Below are 22,609 nucleotides of genomic sequence, written 5' to 3'. Positions count from 1 at the left end.
GCAACACCTCCAGAACTGAAATAAAAAGTAATGGGGAAATCGGGCACCCCTGTCGTGTTCCTTTTTCTATCTTAAGTTCCTCAGTCACAACATTGTTTACAATCAATTTAGCTTTTTGTTCAGAATATATTGCAGCCATACCATTCTCAAAACCCCGGCCTACCCCCATCCCGTGAAGATTCTTCTTCATAAAGCTCCAAGAAATATTGTCAAAGGCTTTCTCCGCATCCACAAAGATCAATACTGCTTTAGTGTTTATATTCACCTCTAGCTTTTCCAGAATGTCTATTACATTCCTTACATTGTCTGCCAGGTGTCTTTTAGGGAGAAAGCCTGCTTGGTCCTTATGAATCTTCTCCATCAAGACTCTTTTAAATCTTTTTGCCAAAATGTCTGCAAAAATTTTGTAATCCACATTAAGGAGTGATATTGGGCGGTAGTTCTTGAGTTGGGTCTTTTCAGTCTCTGACTTTGGTATGAGTGAAATATATGCCTCTTTCCACGATTCAGGCGCCCTTTTTCCCTCAAGGATCTCATTGCAAACTTCTTTTAGTGGTTGAGTCAACCATTCCTTCAGCGATTTGTAGTATCTAGAAGTCAGTCCATCCGGTCCCGGAGATTTGCCCAATTGCATATTCTGAATGGCAGCCTCTATCTCTTGTTCTGAGATTCTCTGGTTTAAGTCCATCTTACTTTGATGAGAGATGTTTTGTAGTCCATATTTTCCCAGGAATTTGTCTATATCTTCTTCATTTTGCGGGCCTTGAGTGTAGAGTTTTTTGAAATAACTTAAAAAGCAATTTCTGATTTCATTGGGTTTAGATATATTCTTTCCATCCACCTCAAGGCTTGTAACTGTATTTAGTTTCTGCCTTTTCTTCATTTGCCATGCCAAAAGTTTACCACATTTGTTTGCTGATTCAAAGGTCTTTTGCTTCATTTGCCTTATCTTCCATTCAATCTCTTGGTTCATCAATTCCATATATTGTGTTTGATATAGCTTGATCTCTCTTAAAATGTCTTGAGACTTTGGTTTTGTTCTTAATTTCCTCTCTCCTTCCTTTATCATTTCCAAAATCTTCTCTTTTTTCTCATTTTGTTTTTTCCTCTTTATTGAATTTTGTTGAATCAAAAATCCTCTCATAACCGCTTTGCTTGCATCCCAGATCACTCTTTTCTCCACGTCGGTCCTCAAATTTATTTCAAAATAGTCTTTTAGAGTCTTTTGGGCCTTCGTGAGAATCTCCTTATCACGAAAGAGGGTGTCATTCATTCTCCATCTAAATTGACCAGTTATTGTAAGTTTCATCTCCATCTTCACGGCGTTATGGTCGGAGCAAGTTTTTGGGCAGATTTCCACTTTCTTAATCTTTGGAGCCATTCCACTAGTAACCCAGATTTGATCGATTCTGGTCCAGGTCATCATTGCTCGGGAGAAAAAGGTTCCCTCTCTCTCCAGAGGGTTCCTTGTTCTCCAAATGTCTATCAAATCCATGTTTTCAGTCATTTCGAAAAAAGTCTTAGGGAGTCTCCCTTCTTTGGTGACTGTTAGTCTTTGTGCCTTGTCCATATTAGTGGAGACCACGCCATTCATGTCTCCCATGATTATCATCTTGTAATCCAGATAATCCATCAACGTTTCATGAAGTCTCTTGAAGAAGTCGGATTTGCCTTCATTTGGTGCATAAATTCCAACAACTAAAAATTTTTCTCCTTGTACTTGTATCTCCACAGCCAGATATCTCCCTTGTTCATCTTTGAATATCATTTTTGGAGCCCATTTCTCTTTCACATATATTACAACTCCTCTCTTCTTAACTTTGTCGGATGAAATAAATTCTTGTCCTAACCTTTTGTTTGTAAGTAATCTCCTATGGGCTCTGGTTATGTGAGTTTCTTGTAAGCATATCAAGTCCAGTTGTTCTCTATTTAATACATGAAATACTTGTCTTCTCTTCAAAGGCCCATTGAGCCCATTACAATTCCAACTAAGGAATTGCAGCGCCATCTTGCTATTTTTCTAAGGCTCCTCCAACAGCTCCCAGTTGTTGCTCTTCTTCTGATGGTGGTAGTTTTTGTCCAAACGAGAGATTCAGGATGTCCAACGCTCTCCTCTGTTCTGCGAGTACGTCCACAGTCCCCTTCTGTAGATCCTCCTGGTGTCTTGCCAAAAATTTGTCTTTATCTTGAATTGTCTTTATTTTCACCTTGTTTGCCTTGTAATCAAATGACAGCCCTTGTGGGAATTCCCACCTGAAGCGGATAGAGTTTTTCTTTAATAAAAGGGCTAAATCCTTATAAAAGTTTCTTAAGTCCAGAATGTATTTTGGGATGTCTTTGAAGATCTGTACAGCTGAGTTTCCAATTTGCAAGGCCTTTTCAAAGTGTAGTCCCAATATTTTGTCTCTTTCCTCCTTGGATCTGAGTGTGATCAAACAGTCTCTCGGGGTCTTTCTGTTTTGCTTTTTGCCCAATCTAAAGGCAGTCGTAATTTTGAATTCGTCTTCCTGGAGGTCCCAACAGTCCACAAACTCCCGTGTCAAGTATTCCACAAGGTTGTCTCCTTCATTCTCCGGAATCAGTCTTATTTTTAAATTTCTCTCTTTCCTCTGTAACTCCCACAGGGCCAAAGTTGCATCATGCTCATAGACCTTCTTAGCGATCGGCTCTAATTTCTCCTGTGTCTCTCCCGCAGTAGCTTTGGCGTCTTCGGCAATTTGGCGCGTAGTGGCGTTTTCCTCCACCAATTTATTTATAGATTCTGTATTCTGATTTAATCTTGCTGAAATTTCTGTTAGTTTTAGTGTATTCTCTGAAGTCTGTTTTGTCAGAGACTCCAGAGTTTGGTTTATCTTGAGCAGGGCATCTGTCACAGCTTCCATAGAGACGGCTGCTCCTTTGTCTTGTCCTGTTGTTCCTGTTGATCCAACTGTTGCGCCTGAGATTGAGCCTCTTTTCTTTACCTGTAGCTGCTGCAGCTGTTGTTGTTGTTGCTTGGTTTTGGCTCTTGTGACTATCTCTTCTTGTGCGCCACTCATGTCAAGGTCAGTTCCCACGGGATTTATTCTCCCTTGGAAAATTCCACTGTCTTAGGCCGTGCCGGGCCTCACTTTGTCCTCTAGAGGGAGCAAATCAAAATGGCCATAGAACAAAGTTTCCAAGTATAGAAACAAAGGAGACTGTCCAGAATGTAAAAAGGGAGGTTAACACAGTCAAAGTCAGTATTACTAAAAACTTGTTACTTCAGATTGCCACAGTTTGCCACAGTTGCCCAATTTATGCTACTTCTTCTTATATTGTCCAGTAGTCAGGCACTGTGGAAACTTTGTATCAAGGTATCACTTCACAGGGAAAAGTCAGTTCAATGTGGTACAAAGGCAGACCGTTTCGTTTTCAAATAGATGAGACAGCAGAGGTTTTTTTACTTCCAACAGATCATGCAGTTATTGTTCAAATTCACCTCCCCTCTGCCCTGCTAGCTAGAGGGGAGATCAAAGGGTCTAAATGTCCGGTTAAGCTGATCAAAGAGCAGGTTTAAACGGATGCAGGTTTAAAGCTCCGTTGCTTTCACTTTCATGCAGTCGGGGGGAGGCAGACTTCCTTTGTTTAGATCTCCCCCGTTTTTAGCCCAATTTTTAAAATTTAAAGGGTCCCGATTATATTTCAGCTCTTACTCACGGGGATTCAGTCCAAATTTTCTTTTCAGGAAGGAATCGGCGCTCTCCGCTTATGGCGACGCGGCTTCACTTCGCAGGCTGGGTAGCGACTCTCAGCACCGCGCTCACTCCCGATGTCGATCCGTAGCCTTTAAAAAGGCTCTTTCACGGTACCGGGGGGCGCAAAGGTGCCCACCGAGTCTCCTTGCTCTCAGGCTTCAGCGCCTGGGATTTTAGGGGTCCCCCGCTTGCCGTAGCGGGTAAGACCCGAACTTGCGAAGCAGTCCTTCTCCGGAGCTCGGAGGTAGGACCGCCATTAAGCGCTGGCACCGACCGGATATCTCTGCATTTTAAGATGCTGACTAGGTTTGTCATTGCTTTTCTCCCAAGAAGCAGGCATATTTTAATTTTGTGACTGCTGTCACCATCTGCAGTGACCATGAAACCCAAGAAAGTAAAATCTCTCACTGCCTCCATTTCTTCCCTTTCTATTTGCCAGGAGCTGATGGGACCAGTGGCCATGATCTTAGGTTTTTTTTATGTTGAGCTTCAGACCATATTTTGCGCTCTCCTCTTTCACCCTCATTAAAAAGTTCTTTAATTCCTCCTCACTTTCTGCCATCAAGGTTATGTCATCTGCATATCTGAGGTTGTTTATATTTCTTCCGGAAATCTTAATTCCGGTTTGGGATTCATCCGTTCCAGCCTTTCACATGATGAATTCTGCATATAAGTTAAATAAAAGCAGGGAGATAATATACAGCCTTGTCGTACTCCTTTCCCAATTTTGAACCAATCAGTTGTTCCATATCCAGTTCTAACTGTAGCTTCTTGTCCCACATAGAGATTTCTCAGGAGACAGATGAGGTGATCAGGCACTCCCATTTCTTTAAGAACTTGCCATAGTTTGCTGTGGTTGACACAGTCAAATGCGTAGTCAATGAAGCAGAAGTAGATGTCTTTCTGGAACTCTCTAGCTTTCTCCATAATCCAGCGCATGTTTGCAATTTGGTCTCTGGTTCCTCTGCCTCTTCTAAATCCAGCTTGCACTTCTGGGAGTTCTCGGTCCACATACTGCTTAAGCCTGCCTTGTAGAATTTTAAGCACAACCTTGCTAGCGTGTGAAATGAGTGCAATTGTGCGGTAGTTGGAGCATTCTTTGGCACTGCGCTTCTTTGGGATTGGGATGTAGACTGATCTTCTCCAATCCTAACTTGCTGGCATATTGAGTGTAGCACCTTAACAGCACCATCTTTTAAAAATTTTAATAGTTCAGCTGGAATATTATCACTTCCACTGGCCTTGTTATTAGCAATACTTTCTAAGGCCCATTTGACTTCACCCTCCAGGATGTCTGGCTCAAGGTCAGCAACCACACTACTTTGTTATTGACAAAGACAATAACAACATGCATGCCCTAAACTCAAATGTCTCCATGTTTTAGAAATGTCTCATTTCTAACTCGAAAACGTATGTGCTGAGTACTGTCTGTACGTACAGCAGAGTTCTGCTATGTCTTTATGGTTTTAAATGGTCTCAGCTTCAGGAATGCAAAGGCATATGCACACTGCGTTATCATTTTGCCTATCGGAACAAGCAGAGCTTTGAAAAGTAGAATAATTTCACTTGGTTTTAAGTTTGGTAATGAGTTGCATTACCTGGTTTGAACAAAGACATTGGATTCTTATCCCATTATACATGACTAAGCCATTTTTCACCTTCTCACCCCTTGCCTTTTCCTGTAAGACCTATTACAGTCGTTAAGAGTCGTCAACAGGCTCATCTCAGCTATCTGCCAATCTCCCATTCCCACCACCCTTCTGAGTAATACCCCTCCCCACCTTCTCACTATATAGAAGAATCTGGCAACTTCTGTTTCAGTGTATCTGAAGAAGTGTGCATGCACACGAAAGCTCATACCAAGAACTAACTTAGTTGGTCTTTAAGGTGCTACTGGAAGGAATTTTTTTATTTTGACTATGGCAGACCAACACGGCTACCTATCTGTAACATAGATTAATGTGCGTTGGGAGGACTTGCAGTATTTGCATTTCTGCTCGTGGGCAGGATTCCTGCTTGATGTGTGTTTCCCCGTGGCATCAAGACTGTTTTTATGGAACCTTCAGGGATGTTCACATATGAAAGGGTTTATGATCTCTTCAAAGCAGCGTTTGCCAACCTGGTGCCCTCCAGAAATTTGGGGCTGCAACGTCCAGTGTTCTCAGCCAGCACAGCTGTGGGCACCAGGTTGGCAAAAGCTACTGCACAGGCAGAGAACCAGTGGCCTCCCATCAGTCCTGACCAGCATAGCTAATGGGCGCAGGGATCATGGTATTTGTACCAACAGTTCCCCATCCTTGGGGCCAACTCTTAATTTATTAGTGTAAATTTAGAATTTCATACATCACAGAAATCACTTAGAAGGGTACCTGCACCTTTTACTTCATAAAGGCTGCTACTAACACATGCTATATTTCACTATTTGGGAAAAGCGACACCGGCAGCTTCCTCTCTAGAGAGCTCTGTTTAACTTTGCGGGGGGAGAACCTCTCTGCCAGCGTCCAGCTGCCAGCTCACCTTGCACTGGAAAAGCCACATCACCCTCTGCTGCAGCCTGTGGGAGGTGCACCCTTAAAAAAACATTTTTCCCAGAGCATAAATTGCAAGGTGAATCTATGCTTTTGTGGGAAGGGAATAATCAGTGCCGGATTTATCTATAAGCTAAACAAGCTATAGCTTAGGACCCCACTCTCTTGGGAGCCCCCTCCCCCAAATTTTACTATTAATATACTTTTTCTTGTGGGTTAAACCACTGAGCCTCTTGGGCTCGCCGATCAGAAGGTCGGCGGTTCGAATCCCCGCGACGGGGTGAGCTCCCGTTGCTCGGTCCCTGCTCCTGCCCACCTAGCAGTTCTAAAGCACGTCAAAGTACAAGTAGATAAAAAGGTACCGCTCCGGCAGGAAGGTAAACGGCGTTTCTGTGCACTGCTCTGGTTTCGCCAGAAGCGGCTTAGTCATGCTGGCCACATGACCCGGAAGCTGTACGCCGGTTCCCTCGGCCAATAAAGCGAGGTGAGCGTCGCAACTGCAGAGTCGGTCACGACTGGACCTAATGGTCAGGGGTCCCTTTACCTTTGATACTTCTTCTTAACTGTATTTCAGTTCAACAATTACTTTGATAAAATACATATTTTGTTATGTTCAAATGGCTTTAGATACCTATTAGGTCCATAAATTACCATCTAGCATATATTCAACACAAAAAACCAGCGACAATTTGTTGTTGACAAAGGACAGCTGGACATATAAAGGAGCCCCATTACCTTCAGTAGCTTAGGGCCTCATCAAACCTAAATCTGGCCCTGGGAATAATAACTCAGTCAGATGAGTAGATAGTAATAATAATAATAATAATTATTATTATTCTTGGAAACACACTGAAACTTGATCAGGCCCTGTCAAATCAGTTCACTAGGGTTTCTCTCTCTCTCTCTCTCTCTCTCTCTCTCTCTCTCTCTCTCTCTCTCACACACACACACACACACACACACACACTCATCAGGGCCATTCTACACATTATCCTTTAAACACCATTTTTTAAAAAAAGGCCCATGAAGTGATGCTGCTTTGAAGTCCATCTTGAAAGTGCTGCTTAATGAAGTATTCTGCAAATGGCGCAACCTAAAAACTGCATTTATTATTTACTTGAAAGGATTCTGAAGAGATGACCTGTTGCACCCTCCCCATTTGAAAAAAAAGAAGAAATAAATGCAGTCTTGTAATCTTTGTGTACGATTCCAACCACACTAATTTTTTTTGTCATAGTGTGCATTCTGTAGAACGGAATGCACGCAGGACATTACAGTGGCAGGATAATTCAGAGGGTGGGTATTTGCTGCCGCCTCCTGGTTCCCAATAAGAACTGCATCCAGCTCAGGGTTTCACAAATTCTGTGCGTTCAATGACTCCTTTGACAAGCTTATAAAATTATCATCAACCCCAGCCCAGGTTCTTAGGCATTTAAAGAAAGCAAATTCAAGAAATATCAATATAAAATCAACACAGATTACTCAATCGCCATTATCAGACGCCATAAAAGGCAAGAAAAGAATTTTGCAGTCTGTCTGTCTGAGAATATTGTGTTGTGGAATCGTTTTATAAAATACGCTGCCCTTTATTTCTGAGGCTCAGAGTTCCTAAATACATATTTTGTACCTCCTAAACTTCTTTTCCTCCACTGCCATTTTGAACCTCCTTTTAACCCCCCCCCCCACTTCTACTGACCCCAGTGAGTCAACATTTGACCGTTCTGGGAAATGCTGCCTTACTCTAACACAAAACAGAGAAACCAGTAGGAGAACACTTCAATCTCCCAGGACATTCTATACAAGATCTCAAAGTAGCTGTTTTACTACAAAGGAATTTCAGAAATAGACTGGAAAGAGAAGCTGCTGAATTGCAACTCATTACCAAACTCAAAACCAAGGAGAGACCTGGTCTGAACAGAGACATTGGATTCTTATCTCATTATACATGACTAAGCCATTTCTCACCTTCTCACCCCTTGCCTTTTCCTGTAAGACCTATTACAGTCGTTAAGAGTCGTCAACAGGCCCTCCCAGCTATCTGCCTATCTCCCATTCCCACCACCCTTCTGAGTAACACCCCTCCCCACCTTCTCACTATATAGAAGGGTCTGGCAACTTCTGTTTCAGTGTATCTGAAGAAGTGTGCATGCACACGAAAGCTCATACCAAGAACTAACTTAGTTGGTCTTTAAGGTGCTACTGGAAGGAATTTTTTTATTTTGACTATGGCAGACCAACACGGCTACCTATCTGTAACATAGATTAATGTGCGTTGGGAGGACTTGCAGTATTTGCATTTCTGCTCGTGGGCAGGATTCCTGCTTGATGTGTGTTTCCCCGTGGCATCAAGACTGTTTTTATGGAACCTTCAGGGATGTTCACATATGAAAGGGTTTATGATCTCTTCAAAGCAGCGTTTGCCAACCTGGTGCCCTCCAGAAATTTGGGGCTGCAACGTCCAGTGTTCTCAGCCAGCACAGCTGTGGGCACCAGGTTGGCAAAAGCTACTGCACAGGCAGAGAACCAGTGGCCTCCCATCAGTCCTGACCAGCATAGCTAATGGGCGCAGGGATCATGGTATTTGTACCAACAGTTCCCCATCCTTGGGGCCAACTCTTAATTTATTAGTGTAAATTTAGAATTTCATACATCACAGAAATCACTTAGAAGGGTACCTGCACCTTTTACTTCATAATTCCATTTTTTAAGGAGACCTAACTCTTTTTTTAATGGAGGGAACCTCTTTGCAGTCCTTCTGGTTAGCTTTAAGTGTGGGCGACCCTTCCAGCTAAGTGTGCGCATGTGTCTGTCTCTGTTTGTGTGCTTCTCCTGAGTGCGCATTGCATTTAAGCGCTGTTGAACCCTGCTTATCCTGTTCCATCCCAAGCAGTACGTTTCCGAGCACAATTCAAAGTGTTGGTGCTGACCTTTAAAGCCCTAAACGGCCTCGGTCCAGTATATCTGAAGGAGCGTCTCCACCCCCATCGTTCTACCCGGACACTGGGGTCCAGCTCCGAGGGCCTTCTTGCGGTTCCCTCACAGTGAGAATTGAGGTTACAGGTAAGCAGGCAGAGGGCCTTCTTGGTAGTGGCACCTGCCCTGTGGAACGCCCTCCCACCAGATGTCAAAGAGAACAACAACTACCAGACTTTTAGAAGACATCTGAAGGCAGCCCTGTTTAGGGAAGCTTTTAATGTTTGATGTATCACAGTATTTTAATATTCTTTTGGAAGCCGCCCAGAGTGGCTGGGGAAACCCAGCCAGATGGGCAGGGTATAAATAATAAATTATTATTATTATTATTATTATTATTATTATTATTATTATTATTATTAGCTGGGCTCACCTGAGATCAGTTTTGTTTTAACCTGCAAAGAATTTTCGCGTCCCTGATGGACGAGGAACAGTGTACTTTGCTCCCTCAAGATAGCATCACCTCAATCTGTTGCTTGGTCAGACAAGATCTGAAATATATACCGTATTTTTCGCTCTATAGGGCGCACCGGACCATAGGGCGCACCTAGTTGCCGTTTTTTTTTGGGGGGGGAATAAATCAGAAGCCAGTCAGAAGCCGCGCCAGACGTTCGGGTTCCAAAGAACGTGCGCAAACCAGAACACTCGCTTCTGGGTTTGCAGCGTTCGGAAGCCAAAAGGTTTGACTCTCAAGGCGTTCAGGATCCAAGGTGCAACTGTACCTTGGTTCCTGAATCCAGGTCACAGGCTCACCCTATTCATACACAAATATGCCCTTAAGATAGGATTTGTAAGCGAAAAGACAATGGGAAGGCTTTCCTTGTTTGCCTCGCTTACTGCAGAGGAATATTTGAGGTCCTTGGAAGAGTCAAAATGGCTTCAGGATTGTTCTCCTGTACCATTTCAGACACATGGGTTATATATTTAGATATGTGTGCATTTATGAATATTCTATATTTGAGACCTTAGAATTCTCAGGACAGAATGCGGCGCAAAATAGTCAGGATTCCTAGTTCAGGATAACAGATAGGTTTCAGATATTGAAGGCGAGCAGTTGTCTCTAGGCACCCCAGACTTAACTCTCTCCCACCTGCTTCCTGCCCTACAAAAAAAAAAAGGCGTTTATTAGCTTTGATAAGTAGCCCTTAACTAAAGTGAGTTGTTGTTTTTGATGTTTCCAGGAAGAGTGGGATCACAGCAGCAGTGGCAGCTCAGGATCCCAGCCTAGTTCAGGCTCCAGGCATGGGTCTCTGTCAAAGTCTGGCGGCCGAGGGAGAAGCAGCCAGTTCAGTCATTCAACCAAGGTATCCTCTAGTGGTTTTGCTGGTGGTGGAAGACAAGACTAGGAAAGCTGGAAGAGATGTCTGGTGATGGCTGTTCATTGGAGGCCTCATCCTGTAAGGACATGAGTCTTCAGTGTGTGTGTGGCCACATCCACACATTCGAAGCACCGCTGCACCAGTTTATAGACATTTCCCCCTGGAGAATCCTGGGAACTGTAGTTTGAGGGTGCTGAGCGTTGCTAGGAGACCCTCCACCCGTTCCCCTCGCAGAGCTGCGGTTCCTAGAGTGATACAACAAATCGTCTATTCCCAGGAAACTCTGGGAACTGTAGTTTTGTGAGGAGAGAACAGGCATCTCCTAGCGACACTCGGCGCCCTTAACAAACTACAGCTCCCAGGATTCTTTGGGGGGAAGCAATGACTGTTTAAAGTGGTATGATAGTGCTTTAAATGTGTGGTGTGGATGTAATCTGTGTGGCATAGAGTCTGTGGTTGAATGAGCTAGGCCTCACTCCTCAAAAAGGACCCACGTCCTGTGACCATAACACCCCACGTTCCTACAACTTGATAGTAAATTACACATCTGCACACGTTTATATGAAAAGCTATAATTTGTTGGGTTGGCCCAAAATTTAACTCCGTTTTCCTCCCCCCCCCCCTTTTAAAAAAAATAGAATTAGAGTTTTGCCTCATTCAAACAACCGAAGGAACTTATTGATTTTGGGGGTGCTGACTGATGGATGGTAGTTAGGAGAGAAAAACGGCAACCCCTTAATGCCTGAAAAATGAAACTCCCAACTGAACCACCTTCCTTTTAGGCAGAAAAACAAAATTAGTCCTACAATTCCAGGCTGTGTCTCTCTCTCTTTTTACTGATTTTGTTTTTAAAAAAATGGACATGAAAAGAAAACATACGGCATCACATGGTGTAAGTTGCAAAGTAAAGTTATCTGTACAGAAGGACAAGAACTTGACCAACAAAAATGAATGTGTTTCTTCTCAATAGAATTAACAGAGATCTGGAAAGGTTGCTAGCAAGAGCCCAAAATCTTTTGAGTGGATAGCAACATTTTACAGATTTGGATCTTTTTTGAGAATAAAAATCCATAAGTCTACTTTTACGTTAAGTCCAGTTTCAAAATTTCCAAACCATTAACAAGCCAAGCGATAACGAAGGGTGCACTTCTTAAGCCCAGTATTTTGCTATATGGGGATTTTGCTCTTGCAAACAGGTGGCGTCCCATGGTTTGATACTCTCCAGGGCATCACGAGAGTTTGACTATGTCCACATGCGCTCAGCGTCCTGAGGGAATGTGGCTGCCACAACTGCAATGCGGACGGCTCCTGTGACCAAAATGTAGGGGAAGGTGTGGGTATCATTTTGCACAGCCCTAAGTGAGACTCCCACGTCATGAAGCCTGTCAGCACCTGATAAATCACACACAGAAGAGGAGTTGTGCTTTGCCTGTGGACTGTGTTTAGTTTGTTGAGGGTCACAAGTTGTTGTGTGGCCCAGCTTGTAGTGTTTCAACAAGCTAGATGTTGTGTTAGCCTCCAAACTGTGAGCCCATCAAAAGGATGATTGTCTGAATGAGAAACTTCCAGCTACAACTGTTGTTTCAGCCAGAACTTATTGCTGATTATCTGTTTTAAGCGTCGCCTGCCGGAGAATAACAGGCCTTCAGTTATATGGTTTGGGGGAAGGGGGAATGAGGGAAATATCCCTGATCTCGCTAGGTGCTTTAACTCTCTTCATCTTCCAATTCACTCCATGAACGACAAGGGCTGATTAAATCTGTGCCGAGCCATGTTGTCTATGTACTCTGGGGTAGGTTTTGGTTACAACCCATTTATCAGTTTTATTCCTGATTCACTGTCCAAACTCATCTCAGTTTCATTGGCTCACATTGTTCTCTGGAACTGAGATTCGGCAATGGCAGAATTGCTTCCAGACCATCTGTATTTTACGAAAGGGATTCAAGTTTGCACAGCTAAACTGGATCAGTGCGCCCTGGCGCTTTAGCCCAGCAAAGGAAAGGAATAAGACTGTTTTTATTTTATTTTTTTGCAATTTGGGGGCGAAACGCATTGAGAAGAGTGGAGCGAAGAAATGGCTAGCGTTAAGACGTGTAAAACATCTCACAAGAAGACCAGGGTGAATGCTCAGCAATAAAGATTATTGTTTTCATATATTAGATTTGTATATAAGCAAGCTTGGTGCAAGCAAATATTGCTGAATGCTCAGTAAATGGGGAATCTGAAAGCGCTCTCCGTTATTTAAGGCAAAGTTGCATGGTAGACGTGTCGTTCTGCTTGAAAGTAATGAAGATTTTGCACCTTCTTTTTAGAACGGCAACAATGACAATTCCCTTGACATGCTGGGAACAGATATCTGGGCAGCCAATACTCTCGAGTCCTTCAGGTCAGTTCACCTCTTAAAATGTCACCGTACCACCCCGCATTTCCATTCGGTTACCTGCTAATTTTTTCTGCTTGCTTCTAAACCTCTTAATCTCACTGCTGCACAGTGTTCTACCCATTACAGTTGCAATATCTATTCTGGTTTATGATGATTGCTGGGAGGAAGCAAATGTAAAATTCTCAGCTCCAGGCCATCTGCCTTGACGAGCATCCTAATGCTGTTTAGCTCTGCAAGCTGGATTTTTGCCTTTATATAACATTTCAGCTGATTATTAAAATCAGTCAGATTGCCTCAAAAGCTTTCTTTTTCCCCTGCAGAGAGGCAGGCACCAAAATAAGATGCCCTAATAAAATTAGGCAAGATACCTTTTTGGAAAATCTTCACTATTTTTGTTCATAGAAATTATTCTAAGATGCCACCTGGTGGTTTTTAGAAGCAGCAATCTCCACTTCTCACACCAAAGCAAGTGCTACTTGTAAGGTGATAAAGGGACCCCTGACCATTAGGTTCAGTTGTGGCTGATTCTGGGGTTGCGGTGCTCATCTTGCTTTATTGGCCGAGGGAGCCGGCGTACAGCTTCTGGGTCATGTGACCAGCATGACTAAGCCGCTTCTGGCGAACCAGAGCAGCACACGGAAACACCATTTACCTTCCTGCTGGAGAGGTACCTATTTATCTACTTGCACTGGCGTTCTTTCGAACTGCTAGGTGGGCAGGAGTAGGGACCGAGCAACGGGAGCTCACCCCGTTGCAGGGATTTGAACCGCCGACCTTCTGATCAGCAAGTCCTAGGCTCTGTGGTTTAACCCACAGCGCCACCTGCGTCCCTGTAAGGTGGTACCTACTGCAAAATAAATAGGCACCATGGAACGAGTGCCTATGCTCATCTAGTCCTCATTCGCCCACAGCAGTCTAATAAAAGCACACAAGGTTGGTGGTTCATTCAACTCCCAAGTGCCCTGTTCAGTAGATCCGTGCACAGTTTTAAAAAATCATTTTGTGTTGTGTGCGTTTCAACTGCTCTGTGTCTCATCCCCTCTTTCGCTCTCTCTCTCCTTCCTAGCGGTGCCACCTGGGACTTGCAACCTGAAAAACTTGACTTCACGCAATTCCACAGAAAGCTCCGCAACACCCCCAAGCATCCCCTCCCACACATAGACAGAGAAGGGTGAGTAGGTCGCCGGGCTTTGTTTACTTTCTGGTTGGGAGGCAGGAAACCCAAAGACCATTGGAAGAGAAGCCCTGCTGGGTCGTCCCAAAGGCCCTTCTCGTCCAGCGTCACACAGTGACGAACCAGGTGCCCCCAAATGAGAAGGACATAAAAATAGCCTGCTAGATCAGGGCCAATGGCTCACTTGGCCCAGCATCCTGTTCTGACCATGACCAACCACACGCCTATGGGGTTGGAAGGAGAACAGGAGCGCAATTCAGAAGCATTTCTGCCTCCAGCGACCGCATTTTTCGCTCCATAAGACACACTTTTTTCCTCCTAAAAAGTATTGGAAATGTGAGAGCATCTTATGGAGCGAATGGCGCTGCGCAGAGAGGTAGAGCTGCGCAGCGCCCCTTCAGCGAAGCGGGAGGAGGAACGGAGACCCTTCTGTTCCTCCTCCCGCTTCGCTGAAGGGGCGCTGCGCAGCTCGCCCTCTCTGCGCAGCGCCTGTCCTGGAAGCCAGAGGAGGAACAGAAGGGTCTCCTTCTGTTCCTTCTCCGGCTTCGCTGAAGGGGCGCTGCGCAGTTCTCCCTCTCTGCCCAGCACCTCTCCTGTGAAGGAGAGGCGCTGCACAGAGAGAGAGAACTGCACAGCGCCCCTTCAGCAATGCGCTTGTCATGCGAAGCCAGAGGAGGAACAGAAGGGACTTCTGTTCCTTCTCCAGCTTCATTGAAGGGAAGTTCTCCCCTCTCAGAGAGGGAGAACTGCGCAACGCCCCTTCAGTGACGTGCCTGTCCTGGCTTCTGCCTTAGCCGTGCGCAGCTGCCCTGAAGAGGCTTGGCGCAGTTATCCCAGATGCCAGAAAAGCCACACGGTATCCCAGAAGCCAGATCCCTCTTGCTGTTCTGGCTTCTGGGATTCAGAATAATTTTTTCTTGTTTTCCTCCTCCCCAAACTAGGTGTGCCTTATGGTCTGGTGTGTCTTATGGAGCGAAAAATATGGTAGTAGCCATCGATAGCCCTCTTCTCCTTCAATGACAGGACACAAGTCCACCATCACTCTTCCCTCTTGAACTATCCAGCAGCTGTTCTGGTCGGCTGCTTCAAGGATTCCTGTAGCAGTAACAAGCCACATTTGTGGTGTGTCATCAGCCTCTAAGAGGACTGCTCCTGCGCGAGGTGTCCGCAGTTTGAGGCAGGAGTTTGTTTAGAGCTCATAGAGGAAGAGGAGAGGTTTCAGGAGAAAGACAATTCCCTATTTCCCCCCACCCATCCAGTCCTCTCTAGCTGTGCTTCCAGGCTTGAACATAACCATATAATTTAAGGTGCTGGTTTTGACCTTTAAAGCCCTATGCTGTCTAGGACCCACATACCTATGGGACCGCCTATCTTGGCATGCCCCGCTGAGGACTTAAGGTCCACAAATGACAACACCTTGGAGGTCCCAAGTCACAAGGTGGTTAGATTGGTCTCAACTAGGGCCAGGGCCTTTTCAGTACTGGCCCCGACTTGGTGAAACGCTCTGTCACAAGAGACTAGGGCCCTGGAGACCTTGACATCTTTCCGCAGGGTCTGCAAGACAGAGCTGTTCCGCCTGGACTCAGTCTGACCCTTATGTTTCCCGCCCCTTATGGTTTTGATCTGTGGGCTACTTTTAAAATGAGGCTGCATTTTAAATTGCATTTTAACCTTTATTTTAAATTGGGTTTTTTTGTCCTATTACATTTTTACTGTAATTTTACTGGTGTTAGCCACCCTGAGCCCAGCTCTGGCTGGGGAGGGTGGGGTATAAACAAAAATTATTATTATTATTATTATTATTATTATTATTATTATTATTATTATTATTGATGGTGGGTGGTTTCTGGAGATGCAGAAAGGGAAGAAGTATCCTTTTTTACTTTCCACTGCTCCTGAAACCTCCTTTTTATCATGGGCAGAGAAGGGCTCAAGGCACACATGTCTCTGACCCTAATCCTCTGCCCCAATACACATGAGACTGTGCATTGTTTGGGGTTCAAACAATACAACCTCCCCTCTATTTTCCTACCCCGCCCCCACTGACATCCACAGGTGCTACAAACTTGTTTTGCGTAGATCCTCATTGGGCCGTTCGAGAAGTTTTCATTTCGTGGGGTTTCTTTTAATTGTCTTCTAACTTGCTAGCCAATATAATTCTGCATTCCTGGGAAGTAGCCCTTGACTATAGAAACCACTGCCTTAATTTTGTTTTTGCACCCAAACAGGTAGTAGGGTGCCAGACCACCCGAGTTCAGTATTAGGGGATGATGATAACATTAGCAGAGGTAAATTATTACGTGCCTTTTGTTTTAAGAAAAAAGAAGCAGCATGAACGACATTTGCTCTCTTGGGTTGTCGCAACAGCCTTGTAAGACAAGTAAACATCCCACTTCATAGAGGGAAAAGCAAATGTTGAACTGCCCTAGGCCGCCCTGTGCAATTGGTTCCAACACGTTTCCAAGCAGCTAGGAAGCCTGTTTAGAAAATCCTATTGAAATGGAAGGTGTGAGCTTTTCATGCACCTAAATTCCGCGCCCGGTACGACAAGCTTGTGTTTTGTCCTGTCCTTCTGCAGAATTGTGGCACACACGCAGCCTTTCGTATAGGATATAGAATCCTTTTGTGCTACTGAAACTTTAAGGTGCAACAGCTTAAGCAGGCGGTTGCTTCAAAGTCTCATCCTGGGGGTGGGTTTTTAGAATCCTTTCACATCAAAGACATTGGGTCAACAAGTGTTAATCCTGCGAGGAAACGCCATTGAATCCAGTTTCTGCTTTTGTTCCGAAAGAAATGTAAGCATGCAACCAGGGGAAAAGGTTTAGGTTTTTCTGGATTGTGTTATATTCTCACCACGAGTTCCATAGAAATCCACATTGCCCATTGTTTAATGATGAATAACAGTGGAGCTAGCTTTTCTGCAAATATGCGGTCCATGTGGCATTGAAACTCCTGGCAGTCGTATTTTTGTTGGACTCTTGCTGTTTAAAGAGATTGCAGTAAGCCTTCCTGACCTTTTGCACAGGCTACAAATAGGTACACATGTTTCCACGGGCACCTCTACATTCCAGATTTAAAGGGACTTGCTAAAAAGTCTCTCCCCTCCCCACTTCCACAATGACCCCTGGGAAATGTAGTTTGGTTGGGAGGGGAGTATCTTTAATAGAGAAACTGCATCACCAAATACCGTATTTCTCGCCCCATAGGACGCACCGGCCCATAGGACGCACCTAGTTTTTTGGGGGGGGAAATAAAGGAAAAACATTTTTATTTCCCCCCCAGATGTGCTGCGCTAATCCCGAAGCTTGGGGCGTGCGGAGCTCAGCGCGCCCCAAACTTCTGGGTGCCGGCAAGGTCTCCGGTAGCCGTGGGAGAGCCGCGCAGCTCTCCCAGGGATAGCGGAGCGCTGCGCTAATCCCAAAGCTTGGGGCGTGCGGAGCTCAGCGCGCCCCAAGCTTCTGGGTGCCGGCAAGGTCTCCGCTAGCCATGGGAGAGCCGTGCGGCTTCACGCGGCTCTCCCACAGCTAGCGGACCGCTGCGCTAATCCCGAAGCTTGGGGCGTGTGGAGCTCAGCGCGCCCCAAGGTTCTGGGTGCAGGCAAGCTCTCCGCTAGCCCTGGGAGAGCTGGGTCTCCCACAGCTAGCGGATAGCTTCCTGAAGCCTGGAGAGCGAGAGGGGTCGGTGTGCACCGACCCCCCTCGCTCTCCAGGCTTCAGCGAAAGCCTGCATTCGCCCCATAGGACGCACACACATTTCCCCTTCATTTCTGGAGGGGAAAAAGTGCGTCTTATAGGGCGAAAAATACGGTAGTTCCCAGGATAATTTCAGGGGAAGTTGTGTAAGCTTGCAGCGTAGATCTTATTTATTTGCTTGCTTACAAGGCCCTAGAGTGATGTACTGTGATACCTTGGTTTACGAACTTAATCCATTACAGCAGTCCGTTCTTAAACCGAAACTGTTCTTAAACCGAGGCGTGCTTCCCCTAATGAGGCTTCCTGCCACTAGTGCCCTTTCACCATTCAGCTTCTGTTCTTAAACTGAGGTAAAGTACGCAAACTGGGACACTACTTCCGGTTCTGTGGAGTTCGTAAACCGAATACAGTGGTACCTCGGGTTACATACGCTTCAGGTTACATATGCTTCAGGTTACAGACTCCACTAACCCAAAAATAGTACCTCAGGTTAAAAACTGTGCTTCAGGATGAGAACAGAAATCGCGCGGCTGTGGCAGCAGGAGGCCCCATTAGCGAAAGTGGTGCTTCAGGTTAAGAACAGTTTCAGGTTAAGATCGGGCCTCGGAACGAATTAAGTTCTTAACCTGAGGTACCACTGTAGTTCCTAAACAGGGCTGTTCTTAAACCGAGGTACCACTGTACATCAATGCAAATAGTAAAGCAGGTTGAATACAATCCTGTAACTCCTTAAGTTACAAAAGGAGAAAGGCGGCATTAAGTTATTAGTCACTTCCATACAAAATCCAACTGCAGGAGTTCATTTAACTTTTAACTTCTCCTCCCAAAACTTGCTGAGATTTTTTCTTATTAAAAAAAATGTAATGAAGTGGTCAGATGAACCTTTAAATGTGCCCAAAGTGTACGTGCTTCTCAATGCTGGCACTTCTGCACTTCTACTTTACCTGGAATATTTTTGTCACTGCTATTTACAGGGAAAGCAGCCAAAAAGGCCCTTGCTGGGCTCTGTGCGTTGAATGGAGGCACAGACAGGTCTCCCTCTGCGTGCAATAAGCTCCCCTTCCTGCTATGTTATTTATTTCACTCATACCCCAGCCTTTTTCGCCCAGGAGCTCAGGAATCGTATAAATGGTTCTCCCTCTCCTACCTTTGTGAGGCTGAGAGGCAGTAAACTGGCCCAAGGTCACCCCAGTCAGCTTTGTGGCTGCCTTGGGGATTCGAACCGCTGTCTCCCGGGTCCTAGTCCAGCACTCTTAACTCAAACTGCAGCTGCCTCTGTGTCCAACCACAGACTTGCAATGAGCTTATTACTATTCTCTGGAGCTGCCATGATTTCTTTTGGGAATGTGTTATCGTGTCACAATGGTACGCATCTCAGCAGCTGAAAGCCAAGTTGGTTGATTTATTTAATTTATTAAATCTGTATACTGCCCTTTGTCCGTAGATCTCAGGGGTGCAGTTCGCAGCACAGATTTACATATAAGCTAAACAAGCTATAGCTTAGGGCCCCACTCTCTTGGGGGCCCCCGAAAAAATTAAAGGAAAAAAGCCTGGATGTACACTTCCAAAATATAAGATAAAAAACAAATAAAATAAAACCTACATACAGCAACAGTGTATTGTGTTGTGTAGGCTCCTATGATGTAAGTAATGGGCCTGGCCTGATAGCCTGCTCCCTAAAATATAGTGGTACCTCGGGCTACATATGCTTACAGGTTACTAGAAATAGTACCTCGGGTTAAGAACTTTGCTTCAGAATGAGAACAGAAATCGTGCTCCGGCGGCGCAGCAGCAGGAGGCCCCATTAACTAAAGTGGTGCTTCAGGTTAAGAACAGTTTCAGGTTAAGAACGGATCTCCGAGGTACCACTGTATCACTGGTTTGCTCATTTCTATATATAGGGTGCCTACATTCTGCATGTGCAAATGGCTTTAGATACCTATTAGGTCCATAAATTACCATATAGCATATATTCAACACAAAAAAACAGCTATCTGATATGTGTATCTGAAGAAGTGTGCATGCACACGAAAGCTCATACCAAGAACTAACTTAGTTGGTCTTTAAGGTGCTACTGGAAGGAATTTTTTTTATTTTGACAAAAAAACAGCGACAGTTTGTTGTTGAAAAAGGACAGCTGGACATATAAAAAGCTAAAGAACCTAAATCCGGCCCTGCACAGAAAGACAATATAAAAACCACTAATAATAATAATAATAATAATAATAATAATAATAATAATAATTTATTATTTATACCCCGCCCATCTGGCTGGGTTTCCCCAGCCACTCTGGGCGGCTTCCAAAAGAATATTAAAATACTGTGATACATCAAACATTAAAAGCTTCCCTAAACAGGGCTGCCTTCAGATGTCTTCTATTATGCACAAAGCGCATAATAAAAATAAGAACACAAATGAACTATCCCCCACCTCACATTTAAAAGGGTATTGTATGTTGGTCAGCCAGAGGCCTGGTGGAAGAGGAACGTTTTCGTGTAAGGTGGATCGTTAAGACATGGGAATAAAAATTGGAGCCGGGGAGGGGCGTGGAGAAGAAGAAAGATCTTTCGGCGTTTGCCATGTTGGGAGAAACACCTGCCGGAGTTTTGTTTTGTGGTGTTTGTCACTCCTTTGTAAGCCATGAGCCACCAGCCTGTGCATGAACACATTTTCGCGCATGGTGTTCATTCTCCCCTTTGTCTGTCCCTGACTCAGGATCGGAAAAGGGAAGAGTGAGGACGGAGATGGAATCAACCTCAACGACATAGGGAAGGTTCTCCCAGCCTGGCAGGTGAGTCTTTCCCCAGATCTCCTTTGTACACCTTGTTCTGTCTTCTTGACACCCAAACAGGAGAGCCGTCCATCCCCCAAGCTCCCAACTGTGTCTGAAATATGCTCGGTCTCTGGCCATTCAGGCCAAGAACCATTCCTTGCTGTCGTTGGAGCATTATGTTCTATAAAGGGCTCCCCCCCCCCATTGTCTAAATTGCATTTATGGATTTTTGAGTTCGATGTAAGAATACACACAGCACTTTGGGTATTTGCAGAATGAAGCCCATGTACATCAGTGTAAAGGGTTGCATCAAACACATCACTGGGATAAGGTTTTAGGCCAGGGGTGAAATCAGTTATAAGGGGTATAAATATTTTTACTACCCTTGAGTTGTGGACTCAGAGGAGCACAGGGTCATTTTTCACACAGAAGTGAGGACTGAGAGTCATTAGTGAGTTAAAATCAAATTATAAGGAGGTAATTGCTTTTTAATAAAAATTGTTTTTTAAAAAAAGTGATTTCTATAATTATATTCTGTCTGCAATATTTTCCACAGAGGTGTGGGCATGATATATTATTAAATGTAGTGTTTTTTTCTAAAAAATAATAATAAATGTTTAGAGGTACTCTTATTTTCCCACTCATATTGAAATACTGCCCCTCAATGAGACCAAACTTAGATTCACAAAATGCTTAGGGGTATGCATACCCTGCGCCCCCCCAGAAAAAAAGCACTGATTAAAAGTATTCTTATTTACATATTTTTTTAAGAATTTGCCCTCTGAGCCCATGTACAAAAAGATGCCCCTTTCCTGTGTTACGTGACTGAAAGGCTCCTGGCATGTTTTCTTAAGCGCATCTGTTAGGAACAGTCTCCACAATATCGAGGTTTTGGGGCAACTGTTATCTTTGTGCTTCCTTGCTGTGGTGCAGTCAGAATTCGGCAGGTACAGCCGGCCAGCACAGCTGGATATTCTGAATACATGGATGTCAGATTATGTACAGTATCTGCTTCTCGGTGCTGTGGAGTCTCAAAAGATTGTCGGTTGTCAATGAATCGTGTCGAGGCCGCAGTTTCTTCGTAAAGTTTTCAGTATTTTTTTATTTTTATTTTATTAAAATAATTCAACATTAATACATACATATTACAAATATACAGACAAACATACATTTCATACAATCCTTTAAAATATTCATATATACCCACACTCAATCCCACACATAGCTCCTTTTCCCACCACCATCCCTCACCCCTCACCCCACCCTTGTGTTAGACTTCCAATCTACTCAATTGCAATTTCTTTCCACTTCTATTATTTTCTTTCACACACTTTTAAACCAACTCTCTCCTTCTTTTTCTGTTACACATTGTTATCCATCTTTTTAGTATTTCAGTACTTATAACGGAACTCATTTATTCTAATAGGAGTTCTGATTTTTGTATTTTCATTATAAGTACAAATCGCATAAAGTGGGGAGCGCTCTTTAAATGTACCCCCTCTGCCGCTCTCTCTTCAATCCATACCAAAACTACCACATCCAAAAATATCCACAACAAGAATTGAAGCACTGGGGCTGGCAGGAGACTGGAGGACATGTGGGAAAACCGTGGCTGCTGCTGTGCTACCCCACAAATCGGCTGCTACCTGGGGAGGCTGAGCAGTGTAAACAAAGCCCCCTGTGCCTATGGTCTCTTTGGGGGCTTCCTCTGCCCTCACTGACTTCTTCAGGCTCCGGGGAGAATCCCCTTGCCAACCACAAGGACTTTCCAGCTCCCTCCCGCCATTTCCAGGTACGAATTGAATTGCTTGATTATTTCCCGCGCATCTACACGGTCGCAGGTGAGTTAGAACGTGTGTCAGTGGGGGCGATGCCTGTAGCCAATGTTCATTTAGCGCCTTGAATTCATTCCTTGGTATCCGTCGCCCCGCAGAGATCAAAAGCTTTGAATAGGATGGATAAATAGGGGAGCAAGCGCTCCTTCGGACAAAAGCACGATGCCTGCAGCTCCACTCGCGCCCTCGGAGACATCTGGTGCCAAGAACAGCCC

The 22,609-nt window shown here is 44.6% G+C and overlaps 1 protein-coding gene across 7 annotated transcripts in view; it reads left to right on the top strand.

The window, feature by feature from the left end:
* The window catches only part of CTIF (cap binding complex dependent translation initiation factor), a 198,614-nt gene that overhangs the window by 60,356 nt on the left and 115,649 nt on the right, over positions 1-22,609 (top strand). For 4 of the 7 annotated variants that reach the window (XR_014517244.1, XR_014517246.1, XM_083465979.1 and 1 more), the window contains exons 4-7: positions 10,399-10,521; positions 12,849-12,922; positions 13,986-14,090; positions 20,502-20,577. Coding sequence is in view for 4 of the 7 variants with exons in the window: in XM_083465979.1 (XP_083322105.1) it covers positions 10,399-10,521; positions 12,849-12,922; positions 13,986-14,090; positions 20,502-20,577 (378 nt within the window). In the remaining 3 variants the exon portion in view is untranslated. The remainder of the gene's footprint in view (positions 1-10,398; positions 10,522-12,848; positions 12,923-13,985; positions 14,091-20,501; positions 20,578-22,609) is intronic. The other 3 variants (XR_014517245.1, XM_083465981.1, XM_083465980.1) reach the window with 1 other exon arrangement.

This window comes from Podarcis liolepis (genome assembly GCF_965112155.1).
Source record: "Podarcis liolepis genome assembly, chromosome: 11".
NCBI lineage: Eukaryota > Metazoa > Chordata > Lepidosauria > Squamata > Lacertidae > Podarcis > Podarcis liolepis.
The sequence above is the reverse complement of the archived record's forward strand: the minus strand, read 5'-3'. Positions and strand labels throughout refer to the sequence as shown.